A 15,614-nucleotide genomic window follows, 5' to 3' on the forward strand; every position below is an offset into this window, starting at 1 on the left:
CTCCCAGACTTAATCCTGTCTTGCACGAGGTGGACTTGGGCGAAGCGTCGCGCACCCGCGCAGGCACCAGCTGATGCAGCCACCGGGCGAGGTGGTTTCACTCACGGCTTTTCTAGCCTGATAACTGTTATTATGGTAAATTCGATCCCAGCGCGATACCGAGGTATTGGGGCAGATTCCCCTGAATATGAAGATGAGGTTGTATTGAGTTAGGAAGGGGGACCAAAGCCGCGTCCCAACATTAAACTCTCGACAACGGCAAGGGGGAATGGACCAGAACTGGCCCCACTCAATTTCTGTTGGGCAAAGACGTCAAAGGGTAGTATTCGTCGTGTACGAAGTACATTTGTAGTGTACAAAGTAATACTTGTAGTGTACCTGAGTACCAAGGTACCATCAGGCAGTATTCTTGTCAAGGGCTCAATTAGATGTCTTAGTAAGGCTGGCCTGTTCGACGATTGTCGCCAGTTTGATCGATGCCATTGAAGATTGTTCACCATCCAGTCCAGGGGATAATCAAGAGCTTCCGTCATCGCTCGTCTCAAGACCAAGACCACTCCGAAATTTCCGGGCCCCCAAGCCCAAACTAAGCCCACGTTGCCTCCTCTCAAAGACCGACAGCTGTATCTTTCGACAACCAACTTGGGAGGATTTGGACGATGCGAAGGACTCTTCGATAACATGGCCGACTCACTTTTTGATATCCTCGACATCCCGTCAGGTCATCGCGATGATGAGATCCAGGCGTACCTAGCTCATCTGGCGGGGCTCTCTGTACCAGCTCTCGACGGTACTGAGGTTGCAACACTATCGCAGTCATCACATTCCCTACTCATAACCACTCAGGGTCTCTCTAAAAGGTCCCATCAACCCATAATCAAGTCTATTACCAAACACGAAGCATTGCGCGAGTCACTTCGTCGCCTAGGCTCCAGTTCCTCGGAGCTCCAGGCCTCTATCCCCAGAGTTGATTTAGAGACTGTCCAGTTTTCCGGCACCTTCAGCAAATCCAGCCAGCATGAGACAATGGCCAAACGAAGACGGGATCTTTTACTTCTCCGTAATGTGGAGAGATTGGTTGACATATTTGAACTGCCAACTCTCCTCTCAACAACCATAACTAGTGGGTCATTGAGCCACTCGTCTGCGCTTGACCTAAGTGCCCACGTTCGGCGCCTACGGGCGCTCTATCCCAACTCACCCCTCATAGCGTCCGTGGCCCAGCGGGCGGACGCCCTCGTGTTCCAGCTGACTTCAGACCTCATCACGTCACTTGGCTCGCCGGGCCTAAAATTAGCTCCCGCCATGCGAACAACCAGTTTGCTGCGCCGTGTAATACCAGACATCCTCCCCCTTGCCATGAGAGATGCGCAGGAGAAGACTCTTGGGACCTTGTTCATTCTCCGACGAATTTCGACGCTTGAATTGACCCTCGAGGCACTCGAACCACTGCGCCAGCTAGCCGAGGACGATAAGACCAATGCCGCCCAAGGCGGCGGTGATACTTCGTGGTCGGGGGGGCAGCATGCGGAACGATATCTGAAGCGATATATTGAAATTTTTCGCGAGCATAGCTTTGGCATGGTATCAATGTTCAAGAGCGTCTTCATCTCCCAAGACTTGAATACAGCCGATCCATTGGAACCTTTGCCTAATGGCCTTTCTACTCTTCTCCTCTACCTCTTAGACCGACTGCTTGAAGTGTTGGGGAGATACCTCCCCGTAGTTAGTGACCAGGGCTCTCGAGACAGCATCCTTACCCAGGTTCTTTATTGTGCAGGAAGCCTTGGGAGATTGGGCGGCGATTTTGGGAATATCCTCTTCGGCGCGCGTTCCCGGACGAACTCACCAGCAGTAGAAAGTGAGTGGGTGGATGTTGCAAAGCGTCATCGTCTTCTCACTGCCCGTCTCGAATCGGTCCTCGGGGATTTCAAGGCCTCGGCCAGATGAATACAATCAAGTATCAGATGCGATTAGAAACGAGTCTACTTCGTAGTAGAATGCCGCGACACACCTTGTAGCCCTAGTACTGAGCTTGGACTCGGAAAATTTTGATCATGGGTCAGATGCTCTCTCGACGGATCCCCATGTCCGTGCTATCCGGACGGGACAGCCTGGATTGTAAGGTTTAAACCTCTTCAGCCGTAGTTTGGCGATGATCTTGCGATAAAATAAACATCGTCCCATAAAATATTGCTCATTGATGTATCCTCGAATTCATCACTCGCAGGCTCCACCACCGCATGCTCCCATGAAGGCCTTGAATAGTGACGAAACACGACGGTAGAGCTGGTGTTGCTTTATCTTACCAGGACACGAGCCAGTACATCGCGTGACATGGACATGACTTTCGCGACCGACTGAACACTATTATCGATCCCATTTTTTTTAACCGACTTAAAAAACCGCGAAACAGCAGGAGAAAAGGACTCTAGTCTTTCCTCTCATTTTCTGCAGTCGGCGAGTGAGAGAAAACTCGACATTTTGCTCTAGACATGCGGGCCAGCCAAAATAATCAAAGCGTGGCGGCTGTCCACTCTCCACCCACAGAGATGGTCCCCAAGGCTAAGGCTTGTAAGTGTCCGGCCGAGTTCGGGATTAATAACGAGGTGTTCTGGTCATTAACTCTCATTTTCAGCCCAAGGAAAACACTTTCTCTCCGGCTTGGCGTCAGGTATAGGATCTGCGGTGCTTTTGCAGCCCTTAGATCTACTGAAAACCCGAGTCCAGCAGCCCAACAGACCATCCATCATCACCAGCTTGAGAGGGGCAGTGAGGTCTCACCCCGGCCAGCTCAACATCTTGGCCCTATGGAGAGGTACGGCACCCTCAGCTCTACGCACGGGGTTCGGGTCCGCTCTTTATTTCATGCTCCTCAACTCTCTTCGCCAGAATGCATTACGGTTCTCCGTTTTCCGTGATCACACCACCAGCGCTTTCCATTCATCTCAGCTGCCGACTCTCTCACATACCGCCAATCTGTTTACTGGCGCGACAGCCAGGATATTAGCTGGATTGGTTCTCATGCCTTTGACCGTAATAAAAGTCCGTTTCGAGTCTAATATGTACTCGTATCGTACTATCCGAGGAGCCGCCCAGGACATCTATAGGGCCGGTGGCATTCGCGGATTTTTCTCCGGGTTCGGCCCAACCGCGATTAGGGATGGGCCTTATGCGGGCATGTACGTGCTGCTCTACGAAGGGCTGAAAAAGAGGTTGAGCCAGGCATCAACGGCCCAGCAAGCAGCTCTTGGCTCGAAAGCACTTGATCCAGGGAAGAGTAGCACTGCCATTAACTTCACATCCGCCATTGTAGCGGGCGGCACCTGCTCGTTAATATCCAACCCCTTTGATGCCATCAAAACTAGGATTCAGTTGGAGCCAGACCGCTATACCAATATGATGCAGGCGTGCAGGAAGATGGTGGCGGCAGAGGGCCTGCGATCTCTCTTTGACGGTCTTGCGCTTCGAATGGCGAGAAAAGCAATGAGTTCTGCTCTAGCATGGACGGTGTACGAGGAGTTAATTCGCATCCGCTGGAGAAGGGAGTGACTGAGATGTATGCATCATGGGATGTCGGTGCCATTATTCAATCCCCCATCAGATACGTAGACACATGTAACATAGAGTATATTTCTTTTTTTTTTCCTTCTTTGTCAAAGCCAAACGAGGAGAAAGTGGTATTAAACAGAAAACACATCAAACACGCGATCCTAAACTATAGTGATGAGGCAAACTTGGGCTCATCTAGGCGGGCCTTGCACCTGCGAGATACATCAACAATGCTGGGGACTTGCTTCGTCTCCTATCACTCTTCTTCCGCACCCATTCAAAATCCGAGCTGCGGTGACGGTGATGATGGTGTTTCTTATCGTCAACCGAAAGGATCAATTTGGATCTCTTCTCCCGTACGAGTTTAGTATGCTTCCAAAAGGCATCCTGCTCCCATTCCGGCACCCAGCGCTTGATGATCACATAATTCGAATCCTAGCAAAGAAATATTAGCATTGGGCAAAAATAGAAGAAGAAGAAGAAAAAGAAAAAGAGGACGGAGAAGAAGGGGAAGCGGGCACGGCATATAGACATACCTCTTCGTCGATAAGGTAGTCAACGTCAAAAGTCCTCAGGGTTTCCAGAGACAAATGTTTTCGAGCCATCCGTGTATATTTGGGGTTTGGCTGCTCTGGCTTTGGTTCGGGTACCCTCTCCTTTCTCAAAATCGCGGTAATCTGTTGCTCGTCGAGGCCGGACTGGATGAGCTGTTCCTGCAACCGATGTTGGTATTCTCTCTCTCTCAGAGCATGCTCCTCCTTTTCCCGATGGATGCGCTCAAGCTCCTGCTTCTTATACCGCTCTACTGCTTCTTCGGCTGCCTTCTCTCGATGTTTCTGCTCTTCGGCTTCACGTTCTTCTTCTTTGAGACGCTTGAGCTCCAACTCCTTTTTGATTCGCGCTTCCTCTTCCGCCTGGGCCTGGCGACGCTTGATCGCATCAAGCTCCTCCTTTGCACGCTTGAGGTCCGCCTCCTCCTGGAGCTCCTTGGCCGTACGTTTCTCTCGGTCTTCGAGTTCTTGCGCCAGTTTCAATTCATGAAGTTCACGCCTGGCTCTTTCCATCTCGAACTCCTCCCGTGTCATGAGGCCCGATTGCGAACGTGACCTGGAACGCGACCGTCGTCGCGGGCGCACAAGTTGGAGCCGGTGATTGCTGTCGTCATCGTCGGATGAGTATTCGTTGTAAATGCGATTGTTTATGACAACAGGGACTGCGTGCGAGCTTGGCGGCGATGACATTCGTTCTCGGGAGCGGTCCCGAGAAGCAGACCTGGTGGCAATAATAGTCGTTCGTTCTGGCTCGAGATACACAGGTGCCGGGGAGTGATCTGCGGGGTAATAATGGCGGGGTCGCCGCTGCGGATATGTAGGCATGTCGACATAGTGTACTGGCGGGGATCGACGACGCTCGATGCGAATGTCGATGTCTGAGTCATCATCGGAGTAGTAACTCATAGTCGCAAGAATAAAACGAGAATGACTGCTGAGAGGGCGTTCTACACCGCAACTGGGGTTTCGAGGTCTGGGTCTGTGGTCAAGAAACTTGGGGGGAAATGAGGGGTTGCCGACTTCTCGACTGAGGAGGGGTGACGAAGCCTTTTTTATGGACACGGACAAATGAAGGAAGGAGTGACCAGCGCCAGTGAAAGGCAGCATGTCACTTGGAAGTATGAGTGGGGAGGCATCCAATTATTTGATGCATCGAATCTAGGCGCATGCAAGTGTACAGCCCTGTGGCGGTAAAAGAAACAACCATTAATGCACATTACCGCCATCAAAAGTACTGCGTTTTGTACCCTCCACTTCCGGGGCTATAGTGGTGCAGTGGTGCTTGAGAGGGCAGTAACACCATCGCAATGTTGGCAATGATCCTTGTTCATTTGCTGACATGCATGAATCTACAAGTAGACTGGGCTGGCAGATGGAAGATTATGATTGATAGGACGGCGCTGATCATGCCCTCGTAATCGGGGAGGGGAAAGGCTCTCCATGGCGCATACTTCGTAAAAGAAAAAGAAAAAGAGGGGAGAAAAAAAATGGAAAAGAAAGGAAGAGAAGCGAAGGGGAAAACATTGCGCAATGTGGTACCTCTGATCAGGTGCCGCCATGGACTTCCGTCGCCAGCATTCATTGTGTGAATTTGTGTGGCTGTCACTGGCTGAGGAATGAGCTTCGGATTGATCAGGATGCATGCAAATACGCGCCGGACGACTCGAGGCGTTTTTGGATCTGTGTCAGTTGGCGCCCAACCCTTTGACGGGCGCTTGTTTTAGCATCTTGTCAATATGCTCACGACTGTTTTTCCGCGTAGTCTCCAAATAGACAAGTCGTTTGCCCAGGGATTCCACGTCCCCTTCCAAAGTCTTAACTTGCGAGCGAAGCTTCTCGCAAAGCTTGGGTGGTGGCACAGAGACAAACCTAGGAACATTGTCAGTCAAAATGTCAACAATAAGAAACAAGGGACAGAAATAAAAAATAAATGTGCGAACATTTTGCCAACTCCTTCATAGGTAGGGGTCTTCTGCGATACGCCAGAAAGCTCTTCCAGAGTCAACTTCAGGAGCCGGATTTCTCTCTGTTTGGACGTGACCTGGGCTCGGGAGAGGCTGATCTGCTGCTCGGCGGCTGCAGCTTGGCTCTCAATCTCCCGAATGAGCTGCAACAACTTGAGTCTCAGCATTTTACAAAAGCACCGCCTAGAGCGAGGACGGAATTTTCCTTTCTCATCATACCTTTTCGAGGGCGGCATTAGAGATGGCCATGCTTAAAGAACTAGACTAGATAGTATATCGAGAAAGAAAAAAGGCCAACGAGCTGAGTTCTTGATTGCAGTTTTGGGAACACACGGTGGGATTGAAACGTCAGTTGTGGAGCGCACTGGGTGGGTGGTGTTGATAATGAAAGCAATAATAGGCGGGCACTTTGACGTAAGCGAGTGACTTCAAACAATGAGTTGAGCTTGGATTGTCTTCGTGATGTTGAATACTAATAATCAGCGATAGGCTCCTGCTGCTTCATCTCACTCGCCCCAAAGCTGCCTGGTGTTTCCGCAAAACACGTGATTGTACCAAAACCCCCTTGGACCCAGCATGACGTCTTGTCCATGATTCGGCACGAGGACGAAGATAGTTTATTTCTCTGTCAAAGGTCTTGATTGTCCGTATCAGCCCAACTTTGGTCTTTGCTGGCTCTGGGACTGCCAACTGCCAACTGTCAACACTTGGCGCTTGCCAATACGAGAGCTCTTCGTCAGTGCTCCCCACATGCGAAATCTAACTTCCTGCCTTCCATCAGAAAGACACTTACACCTCCTCTCTTCTTGTTGAGAAGTACCTTTGACACACTTATTGAGAATTACGAAGTACTTCGTGCATGCGTCTCCTCCCTCGCCTCAGCAGTAGGTCCGTATAATTTGGCCTGATATTACTCCACTGAGGATTGCGTCGGGATTCGGGAATGATGGCTTGCTAACGGGCGTACCGTGATAAGCACACTTGAACACCTTTCGAGATTAAACCATCCCAGAGTTTCTAAATATGAATTGCGGGTGATATGAGCCAGTCCCTAACTAGCACCGGAATCTTACACCTTGCCTCCACCATATCCCGAAATTTCCAGGCTGGCCATGGCGTCTAGATGGGGATCTTTTCTGCAGCAAGCAGTCGCTGGCGTTGAGGCTCGACTCGACACGATACTCGCCGAAGGGGATTCAGCATCGAACTCCCCTCGCGCATCCGCAAGTGACCCATCATCTGTCGAAAATCGGTCGAGACCTTCTACTGGTGAGGAGGTTTTTTTTCCCTTGACTAAATAGCACTATTCGCTTACGCTTATGTTGCTCTCCTAGACACCAATAACTCGGCGCATTCCAGCACGAGACTCCAAGAACGCCTCAACAAGGCTGTGGCAACGAAGCCGACCTCTTCGAAGAACATCACCCCAGTCGCTTCTGCAACAGTCCCGCCTCAACCCAACAGAAAATCTAATCATCCTGAAATTCAGCCGACGCCCATCGAGAAGAGTAGCGCCTGTGAGGCCAACTTGGAAGACAACGACCAGGACGAGTTAGAGAATGCGCCCTCTGCGCATTCGATGAGCACTGTGCGGTCTGCTTCTGACAGGCCAGCCGTCTTGACCTTGGTCGAAGCCGGGCCCGACACTGCACCAGATCACCAAATTGGTGACCCTCAAAGCACGTCCCATTCATGCTCTTCCTGCCGTGAACTTCGTGATAGGATCGCGTTCCTTGAAGCCAGGGCAGTCCAGCTTGAATCTCAAAATCGTGAAGAGCAGTATGAGCAAGTAGAGAGAGCCGATGCTCTTGAATCCAAACTGAAATATCTAGCTGGTGAAATGACAGAATCGGCGCGAAAGTCTGCCGCTGCGGCTCCTGCAGGAAGCGTCGAGCAGTTACTATCTGAAAGGGATGAGAAAATCGGCTTGCTCATGACAGAAGGCCAGTCTTTAGCCGCCACGGAAAGAAAGCACCGCTCAATAATAAAAAAGCTGCGAGCACAACTTGCGGAAAGTGACAGGGTGGTTTCCAGCTTGAAGGCAGATAACGAAAAGTTGGTGTCGGAACTGGACTTACTGACAAAGTCCGAGGTTCGAAATGATGAGCTCCAAGCGGAGCTTGAGATACTGAGTCTGAAGTACGACGACTCACGGAAGGAACTGGCTCGTCTTCGAGTGGACTCCGCCGACAAGGATGAAACAATCAGTCGATTAAAGGCGGAGATCGGGAAGACGGCGATGTCCCTGGGCCCTCCCAACTCAAATCCCGACAGTCAGGCTTCCGAAGAAGCGCAGCTACGTATTCGGGAGCTAGAGGGTGCCCTGGCAGCACTAGAGGCCGAGAAAGCCCGTACCATCAGCAACGCCCACAAGGAAGCTGATGATTTTCGGCGCAAGGCCGAAGCGGCCCAGGAGCAGTGCCTCCAAGCAAACATCGAAGTGCGAAACCTGGAAGATAAATTGGAGGCGATGCGGATAGTCGTCGAAGAAACATCAAATATCACGGGGGGTTCACAAGCCAAGCTACTTCGCCAAATTGAGACCCTTCAATCACAGCATGCCGTCGCTAGCGAAAACTGGCAGGGGATCGAAGCAAGCCTACTCTCCCGAGTCGCAGCCCTGGAGGAGGAACGGAATGAAATAAGTCGCAGGGAAACAGAATTGAGGAAGAAGGCAAAGGATCTGGTAAGGCAAACTCCTTTGGGCTCAATATCTCCGAAAAATAAACTAACCATTGTCGTCTCAGTCGTCGCGGTGCCGACAGCAATCCGATGAGCTGCAGCAAGCTGGCTCCCAGATTGCGAGTTACCGAGATGAGGTGGAAGTAGTCAAGAAGCAACTTGCACACCTACAGAAACAAGTAGAACTGGTGGACACCAGTGGTAACCAAACAAGTAGACTGACGAGTGAAGAACAACCGGAGCCAAGTGACAGCGGATGTGAGAATATTGGTCGTGATGCTCACGCCTCTACTCTTATTCCAAGCGCCGAGGCCGTCTATTGTCTCTCCCCAAAAACTATCCCCCAGCGCACACTAAGCTTTGTCCGTTCCCACTCGGACGGTATCAGTCGAGCACTACCGACGATTTCAGCATCAAACGGCCCGGATTTTGAGAGCTTGCGACCTAGTTTCAATCTCTCTGCGGCTCTGTCACACGGAACTGCAGGATCCCCGGCTACCCCTACATCGCCTAGTATATATACACAGCAACAGGGAGTACCATCGAACACAACTGCGGGGATCATCAACACCGATGATAGTCATGGAGTATTTGAAGAGGCGGTCGATGCTATCTCCTCCCCACGACGCGGAACACAAGACATGTTATCTGTCTCGACAATGGCGGCGGGTCCATCGATACAACTGGTAGAGAGAATGAGTGCTGGCATCCGGCGATTGGAAACCGAAAAAGTTACAACTCGGGAGGAATTGCTACGCATATCTAACCAACGGGACGATGCCCGTGCCCAGATTGTGTCTCTGATGAAGGAGATAGAAACTTATAAGCAGTCCAGTGCGCGTGCACAAGAGCTTGAGAAGGAGGTGGCGGAAATCAACGAGCGGTACTTGACAACACTTGAATTGCTTGGTGAGAAGAGCGAGTTGGTGGAGGAATTGCGCGCGGATATCCAGGACGTGAAAGCTATGTACCGCGAGTTGGTGGAGCGCACAGTCCGGTAGATGGGACTAACATGGCCAAGTGTCATGGGTCCCTGACAATCAATCCTGTTTGGCTTAGACACCTCACGACGAGCTAAATCTCAATACCCTCTTGTTCGGCTTGACGTTGGATAAATCGACGGACCTATTTTCCGGTCTAGTTAGTACCATGCCGGGCCATAGGTCCCTGGATGTTCTAACCTCCTTGTCAGGCGCCAGGTCAATCGCAAGCATGCCATCGTTGTCTCGTTTGCTAGCGTCTGCCCCCGCCTTTAGAAGTGCAACGGCTGCGTCACCTACCAACAACTTAGGGTCAGATATAGAACGGTCAAAAAGCGTGCACCTATTGCCTATTGCTTCGGGCGAGCCTCACCGTGGCCCTCTGCAATGGCATGATGCAGGGCAGTGTACCCCGAGCTATCAGTCGCGTCTATTGGGCTCCTATGACTCAGAAGCAACGCGATCATGGGTGTTGACCCCGCCGCAGCGGCTCGGTGAATCGCATACTGGCCGCGCTTGTCCCGAACCCTAGCGGATGCCGGGGGTTGTTGCCGGAACAGAATTCGGGCTACGTCAAGGTTTCCTTTGGAGGCGACCAAATGGAGGGCAGTCTATACCATGGATTGTTGGCAGAGGACTCTTAACCAGGGACGTGCAAGGACGTGAGGGTGATTTACCTGCCCATTGTGATCTACATATACCATGCATTATTAGTTCTCATCGTATTCGATTCAGCTATCGAGGGCATCATTAATTATCGCCTACTTTGTTGATTGACATCGGCCTCCTTTGCAAGGAGGATGGAGAGGACTTCCTCTGAATCCTTAACGTTGACCGCAATCATTAAGGGAGACCAACCACTATCGTCCTGAAATGATACATTGTAACAATTTAACACACGACCAGGGCCGACACTTCGAGGAACTAACCTCAACGTCCGGGTCAAAGTCACGGAGTTCCGCCAACAAACGGACAATCTCGGTACTGTTGGCGGAAACCGCCCAGTGAATGGGCAGTCGACCATCGGCGTCTTTCGCTGATGCTTGTCGGGGAGCGTACTTGAGAGTCGTGAGTGGGTCGGAAGTTGAACAAATAGAAGGAGCCCGCTTTGAAGCCTCAGACGATCTAAGGAGAAAGTTCCCGACTTACCTTGAGAAGCTGCTCAGCTTGGGATACTAACACACCATTAGTTCAAGAAGCAGGAAGGCCTGTGACGATACAATACCATTCCCTAGCCGTGCGGCCTCATGGAGCGCAAACGGCGAGGCATCAGCCATAATGGGTGTGTTATTTTCAATAGGATTGAAGGGTCAAATAATTAGATGTTCGCTTTTCAGGACTGACTCCATGAACAAGATCAGGATCGGGTGGTCTCGAGATCGCTGTCGAGGGAGGACCAAAGGTGGTGGTTAACTCCAGAACCAATTATTACGTCAGATTTAAATCCCTGAACAATAGCTTCGTTTTTATTTGTTGTGCATCACTGCATCCTAAATCACGTCCTCGACTTTTAGTCCCCAGCACCCCGTCCAGCACTTTGCGGCGTCGCGAATTTGCCACGCATCCCGTATTTCTATCCGTACCGGCGCCATCGCATCGTTGTTCCTTCCACTACCGAAAGCACCTGCCTCCCCCTTCGCCCCCAGCCAGATGATGGATGAGATGGATGAGCAATCCCAGTCTTCTTCGGACCTAGCGAGTCTAGCGTCTACGAACTTCAAAAGCCGTCAGATATGGTTCAGTCATCAACCTGAAGGAAAACGACGGAAACTTGGGTTTACCGAGGCTGACAAGCCTCAACATCCACCACTCGGAGGGACCTTGCGCGCCGAGTATGCCCAAGTTGTGGCGCTCCCCCCAGCATTGGCGGCGAAACAACCATCAGTTACCTCTCGAAGGAAGCCTCCAACCGCCAGTAACTCGACTGCAGTCCGCAAGCCAGCACTGTCGAATATACCCCCGGCCGCCAATGAGCCCGTTTCATCAGCGGTGACACTCCACGCTGGCACGCAAAATGGAACCAGGGTGAGGTCTAATCACGATCCATCTCGGTCTCTAGTCTCAGGGACCCGACAACAGACTCAACCTAGGCCTGAATGGCATGCCCCCTGGAAACTTATGAGGGTTATCTCGGGCCACCTCGGTTGGGTCAGAAGCCTTGCAGTAGAGCCGGACAACAAGTGGTTTGCTAGTGGCGCGGGCGACAGGACAATTAAGATATGGGATTTAGCAACCGGAACCCTGCGTCTCACGCTTACAGGCCATATATCAACTGTCCGCGGCCTCGCCGTTTCACCTCGTCACCCATACCTTTTCTCGTGCGGCGAGGACAAGATGGTCAAGTGCTGGGATCTTGAGACAAACAAAGTCATACGACACTATCATGGTCACCTCAGTGGTGTCTATGCTCTCTCCTTGCACCCCACGCTTGACGTTTTGGTGACGGGGGGGAGGGACGGTGTTGCAAGGGTGTGGGACATGCGAACTCGAAGTAATATCCACGTCCTCGGCGGCCACACAGGAACGATTTCGGATCTTCGGTGTCAGGAGGCCGACCCTCAAGTGATCACATCCTCTCTCGACTCTACGGTTAGGCTCTGGGACTTAGCGGCTGGCAAAACCATGGGCGTCCTAACTCACCACAAAAAGGGCGTGCGGGCTCTTACCCTCCATCCGACAGAATTTACCTTTGCTTCGGCAAGTACAGGAAGTATCAAGCAATGGAAATGCCCGGAGGGTACTTTCATGCAAAACTTCGAGGGTCATAATGCCATTATCAACACGTTGTGCGCAAATGCAGACAATGTCCTTTTTTCTGGGGGTAAGATCAATTCTAGTATTACCCGTGATATCACACGAGGGCATTTACTAATGACATTTTGTCCCATAGGGGATAATGGATCAATGAGTTTCTGGGACTGGAAATCTGGCTACAGGTTCCAGTCACTAGACACCACCGCACAACCAGGTTCTCTCGACGCTGAGGCGGGTATCATGAGCGCTGTTTTTGACCAATCCGGCATGCGACTTATATGTGGCGAGGCAGACAAGACGAGTAGGTTGCCCAACTTTCTCCTCGAGTAATGCACAACACACTAACGCTGTTTGCTTTCTTCTTCTTAGTCAAAATCTGGAAACAGGACGAAACCGCAACCCCGGAAACACATCCCGTTTCTTGGACACCAAGTTTATCAAGGCGCAAGTTCTAGTTCGCAATGGGCGGCACGAACTTTACCTGGAGAATTCGGGTTTCGCGACGACTCATACTACTACCATTGGCCGGCGTCAAGGCTTTATACCGAGTTGTTGCATTTCACGGTCATCGCGGAAAGCCATCCTAATTTCGCCCTCGGAGAATGCGAGGCGGATTTTGCTAGGCCGGTTCGGCGTGTGTTCTTCCAGTATGATTATCCCGGCAGTCTCCAGCTCTAGGGCTGCATGTCCGAAGCCAGCGAGCCGTGGGGTTAGAGCGCTAGCCTGGGGGCTGCTATCCATCTGTCCGTCGCAGATTAGACTCGCCACCGCATCCACGGCATCATTTCCCCGGTGCGTTGAGGATGCTCTAAGAAGGAGCGACATTTCATCCATCACATCGGCAATAGTCGTCTCTGCGCTCCGGGATCTTTTGATTCTCCCTAGGATAGCGACTAAGAGTAGTCTTGAGAGGAGCGGGAGAGATCGGAGTTGCTGCTGGGTTGGGTTAGAGGTGGCTTCGTTAATAGCTCTTTTAATTGTGGATATAGAAACGGTGGCCCGTCTGGTGTTCTTGTTTTCATGCGATGCTTTGCTGTGAGACATGGGACCGTTGGCGAAAGTATCAGTTTCGACCAGCTCCACCGCCCGTCGACAAATATCCAGAGCCCTTCTCGCATCACCGCTGACGGCGGCAACTTTCCTGCTTGCAAACTGGATAGCATCTGGATCGACCACCTTGCCTGGTACACCTTCTAATCGGGATTGAATGATTTGGACAAGCTGATCATGCGTGTATCCTGGAAATGCGATCCTTGTTAAGCCTGCAAGGGGTTGTTAGTGAAGCCAAGGCATTTGTAGTAAGCCATATTCTTACCTAGGCGACTACTAATTTTGTTGCTTAGTGTGCGTTCTGGCAGATCCATGGTATTGGCGACGGCAAGGACAATGAGGCGACTATGGCGTAACGAGGGCCAATTAAAGAAGTTATACATGACACTCTGGTTCTTCGTCACGAGTTGATCCAACTCATCCATCAGAACCACACAGGACACACGCCGAGGGTTTGGATGGCTAAACTCTCTCTCCAGGAGATCCAATGCTTGACTCGGGCTCACACGATCACCCTTCAGAGCCTCCCAGAGCATGACATATGATTGGTGGGGATTCGTTATCTTCATGCCGTTAATTTCCACGAAGATGAAGTCGTCCAGCTCGTCAACTTCGACGGCATGCTCGAGGCGGTGGATGACTTCTCGAACCGTAGCAGTTTTCCCGGTCCCCGGCGTTCCGGATATGTAGATGCAGTTACTCGAGCCGTTAGATATCGCCTTCTGCAAATGAAGGTACACCTCATTAAACTCTTTCTCCCTACAAGGCAAGCTTGTAGGAACCGACGCAACATGAAGCCGACTTCTCGCTGCCTGGAACGAAGAGGTGGCGGGATCGGTGATCGAAACCTGTCGTGTGGAGAGCGGAGTAAACTCCAATGATCTTTTATTTGACGATCTACTGCCAATTGTTTAGCCTCGGAAAGATCCCAGTACACAAACTATAACGGTCTGGACAAACCTTCGTTGCGGAGATGAGGGGCTCAATTGGCGCTTTCGGGGTGTGATTTGCTCTCCAACGGGGCCCTCCACAGGGTTACCCCGTGCAGAACATTCTCTGCGCTTTTTAGAAGCAAGTCCTCGATACTCTTTCGTGGACTTGGCCACATACTCCATCAAGTAATCAAGATCTTCAATCCCACGGTACTTATCTTCCCAGATAAACTCATCCGTATAGGCAGTCGTTCTCATGTCCAAGCCTCGCCGGCACACAAACAATCTGCCTGCGTCTTGGGAGCGTGGGGCAATCTTTCCAGAGGGATACAACGCAGTGAATCGATCCAAAGAGACCACATTTGCCTTGCCGTCAATTGCATCAAGAGGGTTCACATCGGAAGAGAGGGAGATATAAATTTCATTCTACATAACCGTCAGCAATGGCTCCTACGGCGCCAGGGGGGAAGGTTGTGCGCACTGGTAGGAAATCCGTCCGCTTCCTGGCAGTATTCCTAATCTCCTTCTCGTTTGAGAACCAGACAAAATCGCCGGCCATCTGGCCATGGTTGTCGGTTGTAAACTGTCGGATAATGGCTACCCACGGCGGTCCGGAACCTTCCGCTCGCAGGAGGACGCAATCCCCCCGATAGAATTCATCCCTTCCTAGGCGGGCGCCGACAATAACTCGAGAGACATGGTCTCCATTCGGCGGGCGGCGCGGTGATTGTGATCCATCTGGGGAAAGGAGTTCATCCGCATAGACCCATTCCCATTCCGAAGGTGAAGAACAATGGACACTCGCCTCAGAGGACGGCATCTTCGTGAGTTGGATAGGACGTTTCTAATGTCAACGAAACGAAGGCTCGCGTCCTAGAAAATAAAGGAAGTAAAATAATTAACTATAGTAAAAACTAATAAGTAATTATTATAAGACTTATATAAAAAAGGAAAAGTTTATTTAAATTTATAAAACTTAAATTTAATTAAATATATTTATTATTAAAATATTAAATTAAAAATAATTTTTAAAATAACTTATAATATTTTAATTAAATCTAAATATAAATAATTTATTTAATATATAATATAAATAAAAATATAATTTAAATTTTTAATTTTTATAATATATATATATATATATATATA

The 15,614-nt window shown here is 50.6% G+C and overlaps 7 protein-coding genes and 1 pseudogene across 7 annotated transcripts; 4 read left to right on the forward strand and 4 right to left on the reverse strand.

Moving 5' to 3' along the window:
- Positions 1–681: 681 nt before the first annotated feature.
- SAPIO_CDS6818 lies at positions 682–1,950 on the forward strand (annotated as a pseudogene; the record flags this gene model as incomplete).
- A 545-nt stretch (positions 1,951–2,495) lies between these two features.
- SAPIO_CDS6819 (Solute carrier family 25 member 38-like protein) lies at positions 2,496–3,552 on the forward strand (the record flags this gene model as incomplete). The annotated part of the gene is made up of 2 exons (XM_016788822.1): positions 2,496–2,574; positions 2,639–3,552. 2 exons carry the CDS (start codon positions 2,496–2,498, stop codon positions 3,550–3,552), a joined length of 993 nt encoding a protein of 330 aa, XP_016641621.1.
- Positions 3,553–3,747: 195 nt separating this feature from the next.
- On the reverse strand, positions 3,748–5,009 carry SAPIO_CDS6820 (uncharacterized protein; the record flags this gene model as incomplete). Its single annotated transcript, XM_016788823.1, has 2 exons — positions 3,748–3,987; positions 4,089–5,009. 2 exons carry the CDS (start codon positions 5,007–5,009, stop codon positions 3,748–3,750), a joined length of 1,161 nt encoding a protein of 386 aa, XP_016641622.1.
- A 779-nt stretch (positions 5,010–5,788) lies between these two features.
- Positions 5,789–6,316, reverse strand: SAPIO_CDS6821 (uncharacterized protein; the record flags this gene model as incomplete). The annotated part of the gene is made up of 3 exons (XM_016788824.1): positions 5,789–5,972; positions 6,044–6,210; positions 6,287–6,316. 3 exons carry the CDS (start codon positions 6,314–6,316, stop codon positions 5,789–5,791), a joined length of 381 nt encoding a protein of 126 aa, XP_016641623.1.
- An 863-nt stretch (positions 6,317–7,179) lies between these two features.
- SAPIO_CDS6822 (uncharacterized protein) lies at positions 7,180–9,750 on the forward strand (the record flags this gene model as incomplete). The annotated part of the gene is made up of 3 exons (XM_016788825.1): positions 7,180–7,336; positions 7,402–8,753; positions 8,815–9,750. The coding sequence occupies 3 exons, from the start codon at positions 7,180–7,182 to the stop codon at positions 9,748–9,750; spliced, it is 2,445 nt and encodes an 814-aa protein (XP_016641624.1).
- A 73-nt stretch (positions 9,751–9,823) lies between these two features.
- Positions 9,824–11,006, reverse strand: SAPIO_CDS6823 (uncharacterized protein; the record flags this gene model as incomplete). The annotated part of the gene is made up of 7 exons (XM_016788826.1): positions 9,824–9,874; positions 9,931–10,025; positions 10,103–10,340; positions 10,407–10,420; positions 10,495–10,597; positions 10,659–10,787; positions 10,914–11,006. 7 exons carry the CDS (start codon positions 11,004–11,006, stop codon positions 9,824–9,826), a joined length of 723 nt encoding a protein of 240 aa, XP_016641625.1.
- A 737-nt stretch (positions 11,007–11,743) lies between these two features.
- On the forward strand, positions 11,744–12,813 carry SAPIO_CDS6824 (Pre-mRNA-splicing factor PRP46; the record flags this gene model as incomplete). Its single annotated transcript, XM_016788827.1, has 3 exons — positions 11,744–11,754; positions 11,820–12,550; positions 12,620–12,813. The coding sequence occupies 3 exons, from the start codon at positions 11,744–11,746 to the stop codon at positions 12,811–12,813; spliced, it is 936 nt and encodes a 311-aa protein (XP_016641626.1).
- Positions 12,814–13,014: 201 nt separating this feature from the next.
- Positions 13,015–15,285, reverse strand: SAPIO_CDS6825 (uncharacterized protein; the record flags this gene model as incomplete). Its single annotated transcript, XM_016788828.1, has 3 exons — positions 13,015–13,745; positions 13,799–14,381; positions 14,920–15,285. The coding sequence occupies 3 exons, from the start codon at positions 15,283–15,285 to the stop codon at positions 13,015–13,017; spliced, it is 1,680 nt and encodes a 559-aa protein (XP_016641627.1).
- Between the last annotated feature and the right edge of the window lie 329 nt (positions 15,286–15,614).

This window comes from Scedosporium apiospermum (genome assembly GCF_000732125.1).
Source record: "Scedosporium apiospermum strain IHEM 14462 chromosome Unknown SEQ_SAPIO_0107, whole genome shotgun sequence".
NCBI classification, from domain to species: domain Eukaryota; kingdom Fungi; phylum Ascomycota; class Sordariomycetes; order Microascales; family Microascaceae; genus Scedosporium; species Scedosporium apiospermum.